Genomic DNA, 22,500 nt, shown 5'->3' with positions numbered 1-22,500 from the left:
AAGAGGGAAGGGCGAGGTAGAGAGAGAAAGAATTGGGGGAGATCGAGAGGAGGGGATTGAGGAAATGTAGGAGGGAGGGAGGGAGGGAGGGAGGGAGGGAGGGAGGGGGGAGAGGAGGGAGGGGGAGGGAGGGAGAGGGAGAGAGAGAATGAGAGAGAGAGAGAGAGAGAGAGAGAGAGAGAGAGAGAGAGAGAGAGAGAGAGAGAGAGAGAGAGAGAGAGAGAGAGAGAGAGAGGGGGGGGGGGAGAAATAGAAAGAGAGAGAAATAGAAAGAGGGGATGGCGAGGTGGAGTGAGAGAGCATTGGGGTGGTGGGGGAGATCGAGAGGAGGGGACTGAAGAAATGAGGAAGGGAGGAAAGGAGCGAGAGAAAGAAAGAGATATGTACTTCTCCTCTTCCTCCTTTCCTACTCGCCCTCTCCCCCCTCCCCCCTTCATTCCCTACATCCTACCTTCCTTCCCTCCCTCCCACCCCCACCCCATCCCCCTAGCCGACCCGAATACCGCTTTGAGTGTTGCATGTTACATAATGCAGGGAATGACACCTCCCGGCGGGGAGAGAGTGACAATCGTGGGATTTTTTAAGTTTTCGTTTGGACATGGGGGAAGGAGGAAGGGGAAGGAGGAAGGGGGAGGGGAGTCCCTAGCTGGCGCGGCCAAATTCCTCAGATAGGCCTACGGGTGAAGTGAACTTTGGGAGGTTGGGGGGTATATGACTAGACTATTACGTGAGCATAGGTCTAGTTTATCAATCCTTAGTGCGTTTAATAATTATGCGTGTCTGTACGATTTCTATTAAAATTGATAGGAAATGGGGAATTATCTTTCATTTAAAGCAATCATAGGTTAACAATAATGATGATAAAGGTGGTTGCAGTTCTATTACTAACAATAACCATCGTCAAAGAAGTAATTTTCGCATAAAACGTAACACAAACAACGATAATGTCCCACAGCGGAAACAATGACTTCCGAAAAACGTAACAATAGATCATTCATTTCACAAAAAGAACAATCACGGCGAAGGACACAAACACACTCCCCACTTCCCCCAGATCCCCCACCCCCCACCCCCATCACAAACACATTCCCTTCCCCCTACCCACAAATTCCCTAACACGCTCCACCCCCCCCCCACACACACACACATACACACACACACACACACACACACACACACACACACACACAAACTCCGCACAAACGCACGCACTGGAGGCCAGGGGGCGCGGCAGCAGCAGCAGCATCCCGCCCTAGGGACTCGACCTGGGCTGGGTGCCTCCTCTGCCTCTGCATTCTAAAACGTCAGTCACCATGAGGGTCGCAATGGTGATGATGATGATGATGATGTTATGAAGATTATTGACGATGACTGATTGTGATGATGGTGATGGTGATGATGATGATGATGATGATGATGACGATGATGGTGGTGGTGATGATGTTATGAAGATTATTGACGATGACTGATTGTGATGATGATGATGGTGGTGATGATGGTGATGATGATGATGATGTTATGAAGATTATTGACGATGACTGATTGTGATGATGATGACGATGATGATGATGATGGTGAGGGTGATGATGATGGTGATGATGACGATGATGGTGATGATGATGGTGAGGGTGATGATGATGGTGATGATGACGATGACGATGATGATGTTATGAAGATTATTGACGATGACTGATTGTGATGATGACGATGATGATGATGATGGTGATGATGGTGATGATGGTGATGATGATGGTGATGATGATGATGATGGTGATGATGATGACGATGATGGTGATGATGTTATGAAGATTATTGACGATGACTGATTGTGATGATGATGACGACGATGGTGATGATGATGATGATGACGACGATGGTGATGGTGATGATGGTGATGGTGGTGGTGATGGCGGTGATGATGTTGATGAAGATGATAGTGATGATGATGTTGATGATGATGATGGTGGTGATCATGATGGTGATGGTGATGATGATGATGATGATGATGATGATGATGGTGGTGGTGGTGGTGATGATGGTGGTGGTGATGATGGTGATGATGATGGAACTGAGGAGGGAGGGGGAGAAAGGAGGAGTGAGGGGAAAAGGAGGAAAGGCGAAAAGGGGGTAAGAGGAGGGGAAGGAGGAGGAAGGAGGGGAGGGGGAAAAGAGGGAAGGGGGAGGGGGGAAAAGAGGGAAGGGGAGGGGGAAAAGAGGGAAGGGGAGGGGGAAAAGAGGGAAGGGGGAGGAGGGAGGGGGAAAGGGGGAGGAAGGGTGAAAGGAGGAGGGAGAGGGGAAAGGAGATGGGAGGGGGAGAGGGGAAAGGAGATGGGAGGGGGAAAAGAGGGTGGAGAGGGAAGGGGGAGGAAGGGCAAAGGAGGGAAGGGGGGAGATGGGGAGGGGAACACCAGAGGAGAAGAGGAGGAGAAGTAAGGAGGATGAAAGGAGATGGATAAAGACTGAGGAAGGGAAGAAAGAATGGAAAGGAGAGGGATAAGGAAAAAGAGCGACAAGAAGATGGTCATGATGAAGAAAAGAAGGAAAAAAAGATGATAAAGACAAAGTGGCAACCGAAGAGAAAACGAAAAAGAACACCAAGGGAAAAAATGAGCCCGCAGCATCAACAGCCTTAACGATCTGAACAATAAACAAAATAAAATAATATCTACATCAGCACCACACGTGTCAGTGTAAGGGCGTCTACAATTCATTCACTCGCTCTGTGACCCCCCCCCCCCCCATCTCTCTCTCTCTCTCTCTCTCTCTCTCTCTCTCTCTCTCTCTCTCTCTCTCTCTCTCTCTCTCTCTCTCTCTCTCTCTCTCTCTCTCTCTCTCTCTCCTGACACATTAAAACTGACAACCTCACGTCCTTCGACTCCGGAATCAATGAGAGGTTGCTATCCAGCCTCACGTCCGCTCGTCATCATGCAGATTGCAGCTGTATCAACTGGGACAACAACAACTGCCTACCAACACGCGCTTGCCACCCGGGGGTCCCCCTGGGTGGTTGCGCTGTCCCTCCCCCCCGTCCGGGTCCCCCGCCCCCGAACCTCTCCCGCTCTTACCTCTTACTCCATGTTATGACATGACTCCCGTACGCCCACGTTCAGCCTCTCTTTCCCCCCTCTCCGCCTCCTTCCTGCCTTTATTTCTTTCGCTCTGACTTTCCCTGGCATCCCCACGCTACTCTTTCTCGGCGAATGGTCTTTCTAGCCTTCTAGAATTCCTCCGTTTGCCTGTCAACCCCACCCTCGCAATCACAACCTACTCCTACAGGCACTCCTCAACGACACCCGCTGGCAAACCGGAAGCCAAGGGCCTTCAAAACAAATAAGAGACATGTAAAAGCCTTGTTTGTTTTGGGCTTTCCACCTGCCACAGACTAGATATCCCCCCACCCCCTCCTCCACCTATAAAATGACCCCCAAACGAAGAGGAAGGCGTTGCTAAGAAACTCCCCCCCAAAATAAGTAAATATGGCAAATCTTACAGGGAAAGATATTCGGAAAAAATACGACAGACCTACCAGAAATAATGGCATTCTTGTCCTTCTGTTTGTGTTATGATTTTCCTCTCTCCTCCTCCCCTCCCCTCCCCCCATATTATTCAAATTGGTTATAGGCCTACCTCACTGTTCTTATTTTTGTTTAATAAATTATAAACTAATAAATACATTAATGTATTTCGTCTTACCTTAAACGTTGCTCGGTAAGGATATTTTAATGACTTCTTTCTTTCCTCGGGATATATTTTGTGTTCTTGTATCTCTCCTTCTCCCGGTTTTCTCTCTTCCTTTTTTTATTAATTTCTCCTCTTCCCTCTTCCTCCGCGAGTTGAAAGACAGGAGCAAAGTAATTTATTGAATCATCCGGCACTTTCGACAAAAAAATAAAAACAAATAAAACTTGGCCTGGAAATAAGAAGGTTTTCTTTCTAAACTTTCTAACTTACAAAAACATCTGTGTTGTTCTTGTTAACACGTCTTATCCGTGGCGCCGTCCTTTTTATCCCCCCGAGGAGAGCGATAGGTCTAATTAGGACCTACGCACCTGCATCAATTCTTGGATATTAAGGACTTGGATAATAAAGAGAGAAATCCACAAAAACACTTTACTGAAGGGGGCGAGCGGAGGGGGGCGCGTACGTCCACTCGCGACGATATCACGATAAACACTGCCTCTACGATGAAGGGTTTTCCTTCACCCACACACTCTTACCTCCCATAAAATCGACAGATAATTGTTTTTGATTGTATAGTTTACTTCATATATATACAAAGTCTACTAAATGGGCATCAAAATGGGTATTATTTCTTACTTGAATTTAGTGAGAAAATAAATATGAGGAGATTTAAGACTCTCATTTGACTTTTGCTTTAATTCGTGGGAAACTTCTTACATTCTTTCAAAATATTATTTGTTTATATATAAAACATTAACATTTTAATAAAAACTCATATAATTTCATTTTTTCTATTTTCATATATAAATTAGTTTTTCAAAAATTAATATTAATGTGTAATAATCGAAAATAAAATCCCATCCGCCGAGAAAATTGTTGGAACAATCAGCTGTCAAGGAGACTCGTAGTAAACAAACTCGATGTAAACAAACGTAAAATCCCTTGAATCTCACACAGTTACTGCTTTTGCCCCGTACAAAATCCCTGGACTCCCCGGAAACAAGGGACACAAGCTAGAAATAAGGGAAAACGAAGGAAATAAGTCGTCCATGAGCCGTGAAGCGTAACCGGGGGGTCATAATCAGGGCAGCATGAAGAAGCGGCGGCGGCGATCCTCGGGTGCACTGGAGCAGAACAGACTCACCAGACTCACTTACTCACTCGTCTTTTACACTCCTTCCTCCTCTTCCAAGACGTTTGCCGAGGATTTACAAGCTCCAGAGGGAAGTTGCTTTGAAGGTAGGTCGCTTTCGGTAGAGGATTTAGACATGCGAACTTGGTGAGAGGATGAAAGGGAGGGGAGACTCGAGAAGGAGGAAAGGAAGATACGAGAAAAAGAAAAGGAGAGAAAGAGGAAAAGGGATTGTGATTCTTCTTCTGGAAAGGTTTTGGTCCGTGTCTCCACTTCCCTCTCTTTCCCCCTCTCTCCCTTGCTCGTAGGCAGTGACCATGTCCAGTGAGTGTCCATCTTGGATTCTAGTAATTTCCTTTTGGTATCTGGTAATTTCTTATAGTTTTAGATCATATCTCTTAGTTTATGACTATTTGTCATGGTTTCTGATCATTTCTCTTCCTTTCAGGAGAATAGGAATATATAAGTTTCAGTGTTATTATTCTATAGATATCTGAATAGAGATAGAATTCTCTCTTTTGTGAAATATTTCACATTCTGTATGTACTCCCAATTCTCTCTGTATATTTTTTATGTCTTCATAGAAGTTAGTTTGGGGATGTAAAGAGAGTTAGGTTGTTAATATTCTTTTATTGGTATATCCTAGTTCCTTATGTGATGTGGCTCTCTAGTTTAATATGATATGGTTAAGATTTTCCTTGCGAATATGCCCAACGCAAGAAGTTGTAACCGTGCGGAAATGAACCCCAGGTTAGATCCGAAACAAAATAATTTTGAAAAGTGCAGTGTCTGAATAGTTTAGGGACATTCCTTGGAATTCATTTTACTATACTCTTTGAAAGGCTGCAGAATATTTTCTTGTGAATGCAATATTTTTATAATATTTTAGATATAAATATTTCAAGAACATTATTTATGTTTATCAATTTTTTTTTCATAGCTTATCTGTTTTGTACATGTAACTTTTAATTCACTGTAGTTTCTCTATATTAACAGGGTATATATTTTTTAACTAGTGGACATTTGATAATTTTCTGAAATATTTCTTAGTTTATTTTATAAGTATGATATTCAGAGTTTCATATTTAAAGTATGGTATTTCAGTCCACCTAAGCATTTATTGCTGCCAAGAAAAGATAATATTTAACTGGTACTTAAATCATATGTAAAGTAATACACCGACTAAGGATTTAAGCCAGAGACCGTCCATGCGTGACTGTGAGTACATGCCAGAGTGCTGTTGCAGAAGTTCACCATATTAATATTTCAGGGAACAGGATCAAGCCACTAGATGTTTATGAAAAAAAAATCAGTATATAAAGCATTTATGATTTATTCTAGGACGTGGTAGTATGTTCTTTAGATGTGAAAATCTGTGTAAAAATGCATTTGAAAAAAATTGTCTGTATGTATATTTTTTATGGTAAAGCAATAGACAGAAGGTATTTGAAAAGAGGCTGATGTAAAGTGCTAATAAAGTCACACAGATAGCAAGAATGGTGTTTGTTGGAATTATGTGAAGGATTTGGAGTGAGCAGTTTGTAAACTGGGTAAATTTGTGATGTGTTGTGTGATTGTAGCCTTTAAAGGAAATTGAGAATTATGCAGGATTCTTTTTCTATAAGCTGTAATTCCCCTGCAACAAAAGCTGATGTGAGCTGTCATTTGTGGTTGCAGGGATGATGTTGAGTTCCTGTCTATTTTCTTTTTTCTTTTTTTTTACTTTTCTTTTTTTTCTTTTTCTTTTGCTCATTCTTTGTTTATTTTAAACATCTTTCCCTCTGCTTTGCCCTTTTTGCTATTTTATTTAGTTTTATTTCTTTTCCCTTTTGATTTTTTTTTCTTTTAGCAGTTTCTTTATCATCTTTATCACTTTCCTTTAATTTTTTCTTTCTTCTTTTAACATATGTAGATATGTTAGGAAAACAAATAGGCAGCTTTGGTAGCTTCTTAAATAATTTTTTATTTTTTTTATTTTTATAAAGCTTGTATTATGTTTTCCTATTATTTATTAGTAGACTATTTATTTATTTTTAGCTACTATTATATTTTGATTTCATTATCTTCATCTAAGTAGATATTTCTCATAAGATTATGTATTATGTCATATTTAGTTCAATTCAGTAAAAATTTTATCCAGATATAAAACTGTCAGGATATCAGAATTGTTGAAACTGTGCATCAGAATGGTCAGTTAATATTTTTACTAAAATGATAATGAGAATTTTGATAAGATGCAGTTGGAAACTTGATTAGGTAGGATGGATTATAATATTCATTTCTGTCCAATAGGAATAATTGTTATTTCCTTTTTCTCCTTTTTTTCATGTTATGAATTGAGTTATTTACCACAGAATATTAATCAGAATTGAAAGAATTAAGCAGAAATCCTCTATATCAGAAAAAAAAATAGAAATTTATATTACTAACTCTTCTGCCAATTTTTTTTCAAAATGTTGCATCACTTTTCTGTTTCTTTTGTAACAGGAATTCCAAGATGAGTGGACAGTCTCTCACACTCCCTACAGACGCTGAAATTCACGACAGCATCACCAACATAGCAATATGGCTGGAGACGCACAGTCATGCTGGGCCACAGTGAGTGATGATACTTATAGTAGTATAGAAAGGATTATGCTACTGATATTTTTGCATTATTAGTTTACTTCAATTTAATATTAATGTTGATTAATGAAAATAATGCAAGGAATTTATATGCTCTTTAAGAATAATAGAATAATAGAGTCTAGGGAACAGTTGATTTTCCCATCTATAATATATAATAATCAAAGAAAAATAGTATACAATGTTAGCACATTAGCTGGATTGAGCTACTACTGATAGTCTTTTTATTGGCTCAAATTTTGAAGGAATTTTATGTAGTGTAAAAAAGCGAAATAATTCCCAGTGAATAGGATATTAATCAATATGCTCTTTCATCAGAGTTATAATTTTTACAACAGGAATTTAGAATTATGAAGTTAAATTTAGCTTTAGAAACCAAACCATACATATAGAAATATTATTTTACAAAAAAGTAAAACATGAATCCATTTTGCATTTTAGTCTGTTCAAATCAGAAAACTTTGACTTACCCTACAGGCAGACACCTGAGGAGATAACGGCCCTTGACCTGGCTGTAGCTGTGCCGGGAGAGTGCTTCTTCCCCGAGCTTTGTGCGGAAAATGAAGAGGCCTCCCACGAAGAAGAGAAGGGAATCCTCGTGTACACGGACAGTAGTGAAGGTAGATTTTTTCCTTCTTTTTCTTTTTTTTTCTCTTTGATCCGTAAGGTCTGTTATTGATTATGCAGTATTTTTCTCTATTTGTTTGTAGATTTTTTAGATTATAGATTATTATGATTTCAATTTTAGCTTCTTATCATATTATGTTCTGTGTTATAGTCATGACAGACAGTACTGATTGTGACAACCAGTCATTATTTTCTGGAAATTTTTATTGGATCTGACACAGATAAGTACATATGGCTCATGGGTGATTGGCATCCCCTGGAGAGAGTTCTGAACATCACGTCCTCGAAGGCAGGATGGGTACGGGTAAGTTGAGAAAAGGAGATTACTTTGGCCTCTCACAGTGATTTGATTGAAAATGAATTTGTTGTATGGAATAGGTTGGATTTTCTTAAAAAAAACAAAAAATCTAAAGAATAAAACTTGACTTATCTCTCAGACAACATGCTTAGGAGAGCGGTTGCTGGTGCTGGTGCTAACACAGCTTGACTACACAGCACGAGAAGCTGAAGCAGAAGTGCCTTATGGGTGCTGCCCCTTGAATGACCCTACATACCTCCTGTGGCATGATCACAGGCCATCTGGCATGTGCTCTATCAAAAGGAAAGGTCAGTTTATATTTATGATATATATGTGTATATAGTACTGACCCTCCAGTTTCATACCCTGAGTGACCTGGGTTCGAGGCCTGGTCAGGGAGGGTTGTTATTTATCGATATCAATGCAGCATTGCATTATTCCATCTTTCATGAATATACCTCAGTACATCTGACTTTGGATTTGAATTGCTAAATCAATTTCCACCAAGTGCTAAATCATTTTCCACCAAGTGCTCACGGGGAGTGTGTGTAAAACTTCGCTATCATTACTCTGGTATGAGTAGATAGGTAATGTGTATGGAGCTAGTGAGGTCCTAGTTGCACACTCTATTTAGCGGGTCATGTGGTTTGATTGGTTTAGTACTGGGCCTCCAGTTTCATACCTGGAGTGACCTGGGTTCGAGTCCTGGTCAGGGAGGTTTGTTGTTTATTGATATCAGTGCAGCATTGCATTATTCCGTCTTTCATATATATATATATATATATATATATATATATATATATATATATATATAGACACACACACACACACACACACACACACACACACACACACACACACACACACACACACACACACACACACACACACACACACAAACACACACACACACACACACACACACACACACACACACACACACACACACACACACACACACACACACACACACACACACACACATATATACATATATATTTTATACATATACATATATATAGATAGATAGATAGTTAGATATATGTATATATATACATATAGATAGATAGATAGATAGATAGATATACATATACATACAGATAGATAGATAGTTAGATATATGTATATATATACATATAGATAGATAGATAGATAGATAGATATACATATACATACAGATATATACATATTCCCAAGATTTCAAATATGAGTTGCATTGACACCTGCACAAATGAAGACTGGAAGAGTCATTTCAACTGTGAATCCCCCATACAGGCACAAGCATATGGGGTGGAGAGGACGTGTATGCATGCGACACCCTGGACACCATGTATGTCCGCGAATGTGCTCGGAGGCAGGGTCACTCGCTAGAACTTCTGCGCACCTTGACATCTGAGATCCCACCTGGCGAGCACCTAGGACTCTCTCATCCAGTTTCCCTCAGCATGTGCAAAGGTCAGGGCCAGTGGAGTAGAATGTTCATTTACTATGTACAAGTTTCTGTGTTTGTTTCTGTTTCTGTTTTTTTTTTTTTTTTTTTTTTTTTTTTTTTTTTTTTTTTTTGTAATGATAGTGTTTTATTAGCAATATTACTTGTTCTTTTCATTACTATTAATTGGGATGAATTTTATTGTTGTTTTTTCTTTTTCCTTTATTTGTTTTCAGTATTGTTCTTTTCCTTCTCAATATAATTATTTAATTGCTGTTTGATATTTTATTCTGTTTATTTTTTTCCACTATTGAGAAGTTATGGGTTACAGATATTTGTGTTTGCTTGGGAAAAAATGTAATATTTTAGCAAGGTCCTTGGTTAGTGGCCATCATTGATTTTCTGGAGGGGAAATAATTAGGTATGGAATACTGCTCATGTGCATAGAGCAAGGAAAAAATACTTTTTTCTTATTGCATTGTGATATATTATTTTTGTCATTGCACTACATTGAAGTTCATATTTCCTCATATTTCCTCTTCATTCCAGTACTGCTGAAGTTCATTCAGGTGTACCCAGAGCTGCGAGACACACTATGGACACTGGATGAAGATGGGGAAGTGTCTGGCACAGTGACCCTCATGTTGGGTTCTCTGATGATGCGCGGGGCACTGCATGGGGCTGGGGCTCTCTCACAGCCCCCTGTACCTATGGAGGAGGCCCAGCAGCCAATGGAGCAAGCAGACCAACCCATGGAACAGTCCAACACACAGCAGGAGCAGCAGCAGGTCTCTCAGCAGAAATCTGAGGCTGATCAGCAGCAGGAGTCTGAACCATGTGATACATCTTAGAAGACAGCTGAATTCTGCTTAAAATGTTGGTGGAAGGCTTTATAAAAAAAAACAAAAAAACTTTGGACTAGCTATTATTTATTCAAGTTTAAAAGTTTACAAGCAATGAGTCAAATGGTATTTATACATGGTAGGATTTAAAAGATTTTGAAAATTTTATCAAAGAGTCTTTCAGAATCAATCTTAGGGAAAAAGTATATCAGACTTTTTATAATGCATTTGAGTTCTTTAACACAATAAGTCATTTGAATGAAAGAAATGTATGCATTGGCAATAGAGAGGAAGAGAAAGAAATTTGTATGTTAGTATACACCTTCATTTCTTGGTATCATTTGCATGGTAATAGAATGTAATAGTATGCATGCATGAGTTTACACAGATAATGTGCTGTGGTGTAGATGTATACATCATGAGCTGGCCTATGCAAAAGCTAAGGTAATTATTTCATGGATATTCTCCTTTTATAAAGTTTAGAAGTGAGAGCCAAAGAAATTGCTAATAGGAGTGTTGGTCTGGCAATAGTGAGCGTATACTTGGTTTGGCATTGTTATCTTATTTCAGCTCCGGCTGTCACCTACACCATTGCACCTCTTTTCTTTTGGGGTCTAATTGTATTTATGTGACTTATGGGTTTGGATGGTTTAGGAAGGTTCAGCAGTAATATATATCATCATGAACTGTATCGTTTAATTTACAAATATTTTATTTTTGAAAAGAAGGGTTGGATTTTACATCCTCCAAATAGTGGGGTGAAATGAATACTTTGTATGTGAGAACGATGTTCCCAGAAGGCTGCTTAGAGTAACTCAGGGTAGATATGGCTGATATAGGTCATGGTACAAATTGCAAATTGTCTTTTGTTATCATTTCTTTTCTTTTTTCTACTCTTTCTGTTTTCACCCTTTTTTTATTGTGAACAGGGTGGTCATTCTGACCATGGTACAAATTTGCAATAAATTGCTTAATTATGAACGTTAATTGCTTTATACATTTGCTTTGTTCATGTTAATTGTCTTGCTGTTACTTTTTTAAAACAAATAATTCTAAAGTTAATTGGAATGACATCAGCTGGTGATAAATGTGTGATTTTAGGAAAGCTGGGAACAGCATGGTTGTACTTGAGGAATAGGGTGATGGGCATCTTCTTTAGGTATTACAAGTCATATATATTTATAGGAAGGATTGCATGATTATTTATTAGAATAGGCTGTACGGGAGTGTGGTGTCTCCTGAGGGGGCCATCCTTGGTGTCTGACAAGGGATTTAGAAAGGTATTTCAAGGTGACTGTATGATATTTAGGGATGTTGTAACCAGTCTTATATCCATACATAGTGGAAAGTCTAAGGAGTATGCAAATAGTAGTCATGTTATTTCATTGTCAGAGTGCTAATGCACCAAATATTTTTTCTTCATGGAATTGCTGTTAGTGCCTGATTTATAAAACACTGAGATCATCATAATGCAAAAGAATGAATGATGTAAGGACATTATGTAGTAGATTTTTTTATATAGATATTTGGTGTCTGCTATTTATTTTTATTTGTTTTTTTGGCAAGAAAAACATAAGGACAATAAATATCAAGGCCATTATATAATACAGCCAGGATAAAAAGTTAGGAATTTTTAAAGTGGGAAATTTAAATATTTAATATATAACAGAGGGTCATACTACATGTCCATATTCAAAACAGGTTGAAAATTTCAATGAAATATAGCTTACTGGTTGTGACTACTTTTAAGGATCATTAAAAAGGCATATATTGAAAAACAGAATAATAACAATTTATGGGACATGTATAGGTGCTAATTTCCTTTGAAATGCGGCCTTTAATCTAGGTGCTGAAATCTTAATGAATAGATCTATTTCAATGAGCTTGTGTCCTTCTGCCATGCATCACCAATAAATCTGCATTTGTCTGCGTTCTTTTATTCTGTTGGACTTATTAGCTTGTTTTTATTCCATTATTTTTTGTTGTCGTTGAGGATAATATGTCTGAACCCATGCTAAAAATTTCCTTAACCTTTAGACAAAATTTTTATGTAAGTGAATGTATGATCCATTTTTCTTAATAGATAAAGAAAAAAAGGTATTTGAATATATACTTATGCAGATTTATTGAGATGTACAACACAGAAGACTAGTTAGCATTTTTGTGAAGTGCTCCAACACTCGTGTTTCTGTAGGTGTGAACCGAGTTAGCAGCACAGTAGATTGTTAAAGAAAAGCTCCTGTAGTTTGGGCATGATGTAGACTGGGTAGATGCAGTTTATATATTGGGTTTATATGTGTGATTTAGATTTGTAGTTATTGTAGAACCATTCACTTCATTGTGATAATGGAAAAAAGAAAAAAAAAACATTAATTTATTGAGATGAAAGCAACATACTATATACTTTTGTTTCAACTGGTCAATATATTGTTTTAGATATGAATATTTCATAATGGTGTAATGGTAGAATTCAAACCATATTGTGAAATGCTTGGGAGCTGTATCAGTTCTTGGATTAAGGAGTCATGAAATATTTGGAAGGTTTGACTGTTATATGATTATTGTCTTCCATAATTGGCTTTTATTTGGCTCTTGCATGTTAGTATGTAATGGTGAATTCTACTATATTATCCCATATAGAGTATAGATTTTTAGAGGTATATATTATTTATAGTAATTATGAAAGCAAAGCATGTATTGTTATTGCATGACTAAAAACAAGTTGTCTGAAGAGGAAAAAATTTACTTAGTTTTTAGTAGTGTTGAAAATCATCAGGCCCATTTGCTGTTACATTTTAAAATTCATAGGAGCATATACGTGTAAATTTGATTTTGAGTAAATCATTGGAAGGACAAAGAAGCCTCACAGTGACAGGTCAAGCGTTAAAAAGAAATCAGGAACTCATAATATTAAGTTTGTATACTGTAAAACAAAACAAAAGAAAGTTAAATATTAGATAATACTAACTGTCATGGTTCCTATATTGTATACTTCTATATCAGTATTCATAAAAAAAAGTCACTGGAATCTGTTTATATGAGAATATAAGAATAATAACTAAAAGAATAGAAAAAATAATTATATTTATTTGGGACAGCTGAGGTGGTCTCGCTACCATCCAGTTTGCCTGTATTGTGATACCAAAATTTCAGGCAGAGTTTGGTTGAATAAAAAGAAAAGAAATAACAAAAAAAAATTAATAATGTAATAGTTGCACAATTTTCAGTAAAAGCCAATATCACTGTTTTAACAAGAGCCACTATTAATGTTGTCACAAAAGTATGATTAAGACATACCTAAGACATTGTTGCTGTGTTCGACCACTTATCAGGCCAAGGATCATAAGTGGTTAGAGTATATGCGTAATTCAAGCACATATTGACAACCTTATTTGATGCAAGTTGTTTATTCAAATGGTTGTTAAATATCAAAACTGTGCCGAGGTGGTGACAATCGTAATGTAAAGGTTATCATGTGTTGTTATGTACTGGTTTGTAGGGGTGTTTATCTTGGGTTTGTAACCTATAAATTCTGATTTCAGAAATGATTAACTTTATTAAGTTATCTTCATTTGTGGCAACTGGCAATAATAACGAAATGAAAATTGAAATGTATTGTTATAAAAGGTTTGTAGCTTGCCCAATTTTGATATGTTAGATTGGTGGATTTACTATTTTGCTGAAAATATGAATTTATTTAATATATCTACATAGATAGAAACACATATCCTGAAAAATAATTTTGTTAATGGAAAAAGGAAAGAAAAGTGCAGAAAAGAGTAAGTTTCAGCATCTTATTTGCAAGCCATTTGTGAATTTTCTTCCTCTTTCTTCTTTCTTTCTATTAATCTCCCTCCCTTCTTTCTTCTTACCACCCTCCTTCTTTCTCTACCCATTCTCCCTTTTGATTTCTTAATATGGCAAAAATTGTCAGGACATAATTTCAAAGAAAAAAGAAAACTTAGACAGGTGATCAATTTCATCCACAAATGGATATCCCCTCCACGAGTTCCACAGGTTCTTTTGATGATGCAATACAATACATTACCGTCATTGAGACTCATTTTCCCTCTTGGGTGCCAATATCATTTACAGGTACGTTATTTTATTTAAAAGTCTGCCATATTTTATTTTTATCTGATCTGTCTCTTTTTATGTGACAAGTAGGATAAATTGCAAGTAGTTATAATTTTGCTTATACATTTATTACTGCTTGATCTTACTTGCGCTTCTCAAACGAAGTGATTTTACCCGATGCTGCTTATACGTTTATATATATATTGTTGAGGTTTTTAATAGTGACTTGAAAAATGGCTTCTTAATTGTGTTGGTAAATTTCAATGCAGGCTTTTTTCTTTTCTTTTTTTTTTTCCTTTTTTTTTTCTTTTTTCTTTTTTGTAGTTAGAAAGTTGGGTTGACTTTTCCGTCTCGTTGGAAGTAGTTCCACAAGTGCGGTGACTTTGCTTTGCAAATATTTACTTTGTAAGCTGAATTATTGAGTTACCAATACATGATATGAAACTTTATATAATTTTTATTATCCTTTCCAATATATGAGATAATACTAACATTTTGTTTGGTATTTACAGATTAAAGACTTGATTAAGGATTTTACTTTAAAAAATTACCGGAAATGAAATTTTATGCTAAGTTTAGTTTACATTATTGAGAAATTCTGCAACTAGAGTTTGCCCTTGCCCTTTTCTTTTGTATAACCTAGTGATGATGGGTGCTCCTAGTTCCTTTATTTTGCATGCCCAACTTTGAGCAAGTTCGAGCTCGTATGATGAGATGCTGTTCTGTTGAGAGGAGATAGTCTGCCATGACTTGATAAGACATCATCCAGATGTGAATGGGTTAAGCACAAAATATGTCAGTTACAGAAATGTATATTGCAAATTCAAATGGTCACTCACCTGTCCCCAAAGATAATGTATTAAGGGAATAGGACAATCTGGTGAAGTCAGGTCAGCCTATAATAATTTGAAGATAATGTTTAAGTAATGAATATGAACAACATTAAATTAGTGTCATTGGTTTATTAGCCACTTCACTGGTGTTTCTTTTTATGTGCAACAGCACTGCCCTAGCATAACTGTGGAAAATCTAATGTGTGCTACCATGAGTGTTGTCGGAGTTGGAAAAAAAATAATGCTGGGGGTGGGGCATTGGTGTTTGGGACTTAAATATCTGGAAGGGAAAAGGAGGTTAAAATTTGAATATATATAAAGAAATCTGTTGCTATTACATAGTTTTTGATCAGTTGTGATAATGCCCACTTATCAATGATTTTTAATATTAAAAAAAATTAGAGGTCAGGATCTCAACCTTGTAGCTGGCTAGCATAATTCCTAAGCAGCTACTCCAAATTTTAGAAATAAGGTAAAGTATTATCCTTTTGAAACAGTGCAGTGTTGAGTTGGTTGGTAAGGAACCCACATCTTGTTGCGTGAAAATGGGTAAGAAGAATGCTCTTGCTGCAACCAATGACACCCAAGTGGATTAACCATCTACATTCTATTGGTCGTAACACTTACACTACTAATCTATATCTACTGAATGGCACCATTATAAAGCACTATTCTTCTGGAAAAGTACCACATTGATTTGGATTGTTATGTCTTGAATGAGCTTTTGTTTATATGTGGTGACCATTCTAACTGAACATATATTTCCCCTAAAAATTTTATATACATAACTTCATTATAAAGTTTAGTACAGTGTAGTGTTGCATTGCCTTTTTTGTCATCAAGGAGCAGCTTGTCAACTAAAAGGTGGGTAAAAAGTATACTCTCAGCTCTATCAATAACACTTTGACTGACTGACATGAATAACTCTGGAGTAGAAAATTTAATGTTGATCCAAAGGTATTGGGAAATTATTGGAGCACAATTGCCACTGCAATGATTTGTATCAAGGTTGCCAGCACAAGATAAAAATCAGAAGAATGTTTTGATTCTGAACAAGCAAATTCTTGTCTTCTAACCCCTTACTGATGAGTGAAGAAAATTTTTAAAAACTCTACACTCTGGAGATTAATGGCAACAAGCCGACTTTGAGTGTGGGAGTTCCCTACATCAAGCCGAACCCCCAGCTCGTAGCGCTTTGGCACATCACCACGGCATACAGCCACACTCCACAGACCAAGCGGTTTGTTATGATCCCACAGTGCATGGCCTGTCGGTATGGGGTTAAGAATATTAGTGAAAAATGAAAAATAATGGTTAAGACTAACTTTAGACTACTGTTGCCTAGGAAGTAGCATCTTTGGAACAATACAGTTCTCCATTGTCATGGAAGGAATATGCATTATCTGGAATTCTAACCTATTCTCATCATGGAATACTGTGTTGTCAATGGGTTAACAATAATAATGTAATATGTGATTGTTAAAAATGATAATTGTGATTCCATATTATTTGTAGTCCTTACATTATATTAAGGTATGTCTGCCCATCTTAACCCAACCACCATGAATTTATGTTCTGTCCCGTGTAGTTTTTGTGAATTTTGTTACAGATGGCTTCACCCAGCAAGAAGTCTATCAGTAGGCCCTAGTGACCGATCGTGATTTCCCCATTCCTTGAATTGACAGGAAAGTGTTTTTCTTATTAATACAATTGATATCAATACTGTTATTATTGTTACTGATATTATGATTATTAAATTGTTAGGAAAATCTTGGACAATGAAATAATACAAAAAAAGCTTTCCAAAAGTCAAGGAAAAGGGTAAAGAGGTGAGACAGGTAAGATTAAGAAATGACTCCTTGGTGACTAAGCCATCTATGTGTAAATACAATAAATAAACTTATATTACAGTGGACATGGCATGTATTCTTGCCATCCATGCTGAGTGGGTTAATAGACTCTCTATGAATAACAGAAAAATGTATATGAACATACTAGTATCCATAACAACTAAAATTCACAAAGAAATATTTTTGTTTACATACTAAAAAGTTCAGAATTTCCCATGAACATGGTATGAAAAAAAGTATGACTCAAAACTTTGTTGTAAAGAATCAAAAAGATAACAAGTAAGTGTCTTTCATCTTTTGCTCTATACACCACAAATCTGAGGATGACGATATAAAGTGTGGTCACAGAAAAAAAAAAAAATGTTTTTGCTTACTCATCAAGAAGGGGCCATCATGAGGAATAATTTTGGGAAATAAAAAAATTACAGTTCATTACATTTTATAATTGCACAATTCACATACTAAAATAAGAAGATATATACATATACATATACAAATTTATATACATATTCAGTATGGATATATATGAACTTTAGCATCCTAATTATATCTCCCACAACATTACCTCAATGTCACTGACTGATTACTTTCTAAGTACATTTAACAAATTCATTAAATACTCAAGTGTATTTTGAGGTCTCTAGTAAAATATATATATGTGGATTTAATCTTTAAAAAAATTATAGATTACTTCTTCAAACATTAGTGACATTTTATTACACATCTGCCACCTCTAATCTAGCTACCTGCAATTCAGTTAACACAGCCAATATAATTACAAGAAAAACTTCTTGTTTTGAAAGACACTGAGGGTTGAAAACTTCAACCATCTACTGCTTAGAGGTAATCCTTGTGTGATTTGGTATTTTCATTCACTAGGCATGCTTCAGCACCATGCTGGATTAGAGATGACGGACTTATACAACCTTAAATGCTTTAAAATATTTGGCTTTATAAAATAATACAAAGTCTGTCCCTTAGAATTTCTATAAAACAACTTACAGTAAAATATAAATATATGCTCAGTTTCACAAAAATATTTTTTTCTTTATTTTTTTAATATCTGGTTTAACAAGCAAGTATATAGACTATCAGATGTTATGGTGCATTTGTATGAGACAGCAAGTAAAGTGTAATCATACATGTGAGCAAGCAAAGTGTACTTGTTATGAAAGCAATTAAAGTGTATGAAGAATCACAAAATACTTTCCATCACACTTGGAAACATATAATACTATATATTCCAAAGTCTGTTTCATCTGTAGAGTAAGTCAATTGCATCTAATGGTCTCTGCACAGTGCAAGAAACTGTCATTGTTTAATGTGGTGTCAGTAGCAGCATATATGAGCTGCATGATGTCCACACTGTACTTTCCAACTAGAGCATATGGACTGTTGTACTGGTAGGCCAATTACAAAGTGTGTCATATGTCACCTTAGATCACTATCAATGGCGGGCAGGAGGGCCACTGACAGTACAGCCAGGCCATGGGTAACTCATGGATTCAGTCACTTTCTTCAAAACTTATATTCATATATAAATAATTGAAACAGCATTGTAAATCTAAATGTGATGTAAAAACAATTTGGCTTGAGAAAATATACTTATTAGAAAGATTTAAAAAGAGATATTACAAGTAAAACAAATACTATATACAAATGGTGTGATATCATGTCATAATAAGTAAGGCAGATGAAAGGTAATGGGTAATATTATATTAAATCATGTTCTAATCATCAGGATGAGGTCTTGAGTGAACTACCACAAGCCAAATCAATCACCCATGCATGGACCTGAACTAATGAATACTTGTTTAAAAAAAGGTATGAATGAGAATGAATATCTTCACAGTACAAGGAATGCATGACACATTTAAATCATATCTTCATGAAATAAGCATCTCTGACGAAGATATTGTCAAAACCTGCCAATCACATCTCTTGGACTCTGAAGCTATTCATTCTCATTCATATCTTTTTCCACTTATCACAGTGTACACTATTCATAATGAATACTTATACTTGCCCAACTTTACTAAAATAAATTTTCTGGTGTTACTGACTATAAAAGACGGAGTCATATGAATAAGCTGTTATGGGGACCAAGCCCAGTGACATCAACCCTTCCTCCCCTCCCCTTTCAGTGGTTCCGGAAGGCAGTGCACCATTCTTTATCTATCAGTCAAGATACACATTCTCATTTGACTGTGCTTACAAGTGAATTATACATCATGGCCATCTGCTGATTCATGATTTTTATGTATATTTTGTGGATCTACTTATAAAATCAGAAGCCAAGTAGTGAAAGGTATGGCATACAATATAAAGTTTATCTTTGCGGAGGGGAAGTAAAATGTGACTACTTAGATGAGTACTTGCTGCTGTTGGGCATCATCTGATTAGAGTTAACTCACTGACGATAGGATTTCCCTACACAATACTGAGCCACACACTAAACATTGCACAGTCAACAGCTCGAGTGAAAAATTAGATGCACAAGAAACACACACTTACCTCACTCTCTAAATAGGGGAAACGTAAGTTACTCAGAACCAAACAAGCAAACATCTATTTTTCATGTACAACTTGCACAGGTCTGACTGCGCATGACACGTGTTAATGGACTTTGGTTTTAAAATTTTATTGTCTAGTTATTTATATATTTCTTTTTAGATGCAAGTGTTTGTATCTTCAAATGAATGTTTTCATATACATATAAAATAAAACTAGGGGGTATCTGCCATGCTTTCAAAGTTTTGGCATTTTGGAAGTAAAAAGATGTTTGACATGTTTTTATTGACTTATTACTTATGGTAGAAAGTAGCTTGTGATTCTGTGGGTTTCACATGTATATAAATGCAAGTATAGTATCAAAGTATCAAATACCTGAGTGATGTTGCAAGAAAAAAGTAAAACATAAGTATTGGAATGTGCATTTTAAGCAGTTCCCACTTCAGAAGGTCAATTGCACCTCTGATGAACAAAAATGCTCTAATTAAAAATTCTCATAGTACATTTAGCCATAAAAAAGAGAAGAAAAAAAATTCTTCATCTTTAGAAGATACTTTCCATCAACTGGAATTACGTCAATGCCATTCTTGTTGTATTTGGAAGCAGAAGACCCACAACACCTCCAGCTGGAAAAAAAATATACATCATAAAATAAGCAAGTAAAAAAGTTATGAATGTTAACAGTGTGTCTATATAACACACTGATTTAAAATGTATTAATTAGTCATTAATTAGTGATATTTAAACTAAATGGAAAGATCAGCTTAAGCCAGATGAGATTTAATGAAGGATGGACAGCAGTCTAAGCATAAAGATCACGCCCACTAGTCAGCACAGAATTATAGCTCATTAGCCTCAGCTTGGATCAATTTCAAATTACAGTACAGATACTATATCTGTACTGTAAGTAGAGGCTTCATACTGGAGTTTAATCTTATTTACCCCTTCTTACCCTCTCTCAAAGTAAACGGGAAATAACACACATCCACTTCCTGTTTGCTAGAAATGTTAGATTTCAGAAAAAATAATTTGAAAAACTAAACAGGTGACCATGTAAGGAGTACAGCATTTAACAAATAATTACCACAGGTAGAAATCACTGAAAAAGGTTAATGGACACTATTTTTGACTAAATCATATTAAAACTGATAATGATATTATGGTGATAATACCACTATACCATTTAAATAATGGTAAAAATATATTAGCAATTTTAATAATGATGCTGCTAATAACAATGACAGTGATAATAAAGATGATAAATATGTAAAAAATAATGATAATGAAAATATCATTATAGATATTGAAAAAAATTGATTAGTGATGTAATCAAAGATAGAGGGGCAAAATTACCATAATGCCCAATCTAATGAATTTCCCATACTCAACATGATTCTTTTTCTGAAATGAGATCTACTGTGCAAGTACTATGAGTAAAAACATGTACATTCTAAAAATGTTTGTGTGGTACTGATATCTTCCATTACATTATTTTGGTAACATTCCCTCCTATACTTACCAATCAAAAGGCATGCAACCATAAACATTGGTACTGCACAATACACATCAATTAAACTGCCAAACACCAAATTCCCTGCTATTGCTCCAAGGCGAGCAGCCAGCAAGGTGACTGCCAATGCAGTTGATCTGTAAGCGACATATATTAACGCATAACTGAGGTAATGACAAACAATATTTATAGCACATTTATAAGAATAAATAATCCAGCAAATACATGCACAAATATTCATGTAAATTATGCCATATTAAAATATCCATGGATATAAATGAAAGTGATTAAACAGCAACATACCGTAGATGTGTCGGGAAAAGTTCTGCTCCGAGGCAGTCTAGAGCATTAAAACCCATTGTTGAAACTGCACCGAAAACACAGCTGAGAATGAGGTTATCTGTTGCAGTTTTTACGAAGTATATGCCGAAGGCTGATCCCCCCGACAACACCATGCTGAGCACTGAAAATATAGAAAGTATATTAAGAAATATGCCTATAAATAAGTATTGTGTCCACTACATATTTTATATTTCATATGGTCATGAAGATCAATGAAGTTTATTAATCTCTATCAACAATATTCTCAGACTGAACCCCTAATCTAAATCATTTGAACGTCTTCAAAATTCAACATTTATTAATTTCCAAACTAAAATTTTAATTTTTTTTTTTTATACTTCACAGAACAACTGCATCCACAAACAAAAGTGCAACAACCACTTACATCTTCCCTTGCACACATCACTATCAATTCCAAACTGAAAATCAACCCCAATGAGAAAAAACAAACACTGCTTTAACTAACCAAGGAAAAATTTCCTGCCAAGTCTATCCATATAGAAAATGGTCCAGAGATTGCTTGGTAGTGGTGCCACAGCTGTTATCAGTGTATTTACAAGTGCTTGTGGATCCACAATCTCGTCCCCTGAATTGCAATTCGACATTTGCACTGTATCATTCCCCTTGAAGTCTGTCAGGTCGCAAACGCTTACCTGCGAAAAGAGATAGAATATAAGCACATAGGCTGAGTCTTCTCTGATCTTGAAACTGTGTTATTCAGTATGTTGACCCAACATGTTTTG

At 36.3% G+C, this 22,500-nt stretch overlaps 3 protein-coding genes across 8 annotated transcripts in view; 1 reads left to right on the top strand and 2 right to left on the bottom strand.

The window, feature by feature from the left end:
• LOC125036835 (tyrosine-protein kinase CSK-like) overlaps positions 1-4,160 on the bottom strand; it is a gene marked incomplete in the record, with an annotated part of 124,308 nt that extends 120,148 nt beyond the window's left edge. Inside the window, 1 exon segment of the mRNA XM_047629704.1 lies at positions 3,694-4,160.
• A 423-nt stretch (positions 4,161-4,583) lies between these two features.
• Positions 4,584-15,160, top strand: LOC125037054. Its single transcript, XM_047630025.1, has 7 exons — positions 4,584-4,920; positions 7,301-7,411; positions 7,916-8,058; positions 8,287-8,369; positions 8,503-8,671; positions 9,639-9,818; positions 10,342-15,160. The coding sequence occupies exons 2-7, from the start codon at positions 7,311-7,313 to the stop codon at positions 10,641-10,643; spliced, it is 978 nt and encodes a 325-aa protein (XP_047485981.1). The 5' UTR covers positions 4,584-4,920; positions 7,301-7,310; the 3' UTR covers positions 10,644-15,160.
• A 2,661-nt stretch (positions 15,161-17,821) lies between these two features.
• Positions 17,822-22,500, bottom strand: part of LOC125036870 (synaptic vesicle glycoprotein 2B-like) — a 37,596-nt gene continuing 32,917 nt past the window's right edge. For all 6 annotated transcript variants that reach the window (XM_047629782.1, XM_047629781.1, XM_047629778.1 and 3 more), the window contains 4 exons: positions 22,224-22,410; positions 21,719-21,878; positions 21,425-21,552; positions 17,822-20,531 (listed from right to left, as the gene is read on the bottom strand). In XM_047629782.1, the coding sequence (XP_047485738.1) occupies positions 20,476-20,531; positions 21,425-21,552; positions 21,719-21,878; positions 22,224-22,410 (531 nt within the window). In that variant the 3' untranslated portion in view covers positions 17,822-20,475. The remainder of the gene's footprint in view (positions 20,532-21,424; positions 21,553-21,718; positions 21,879-22,223; positions 22,411-22,500) is intronic.

The sequence above is a fragment of the Penaeus chinensis genome, chromosome 22 (genome assembly GCF_019202785.1).
Source record: "Penaeus chinensis breed Huanghai No. 1 chromosome 22, ASM1920278v2, whole genome shotgun sequence".
Lineage (NCBI taxonomy): Eukaryota > Metazoa > Arthropoda > Malacostraca > Decapoda > Penaeidae > Penaeus > Penaeus chinensis.
Note: the sequence above shows the minus strand (reverse complement) of the source record. Positions and strands in the feature narration are given on the sequence as shown.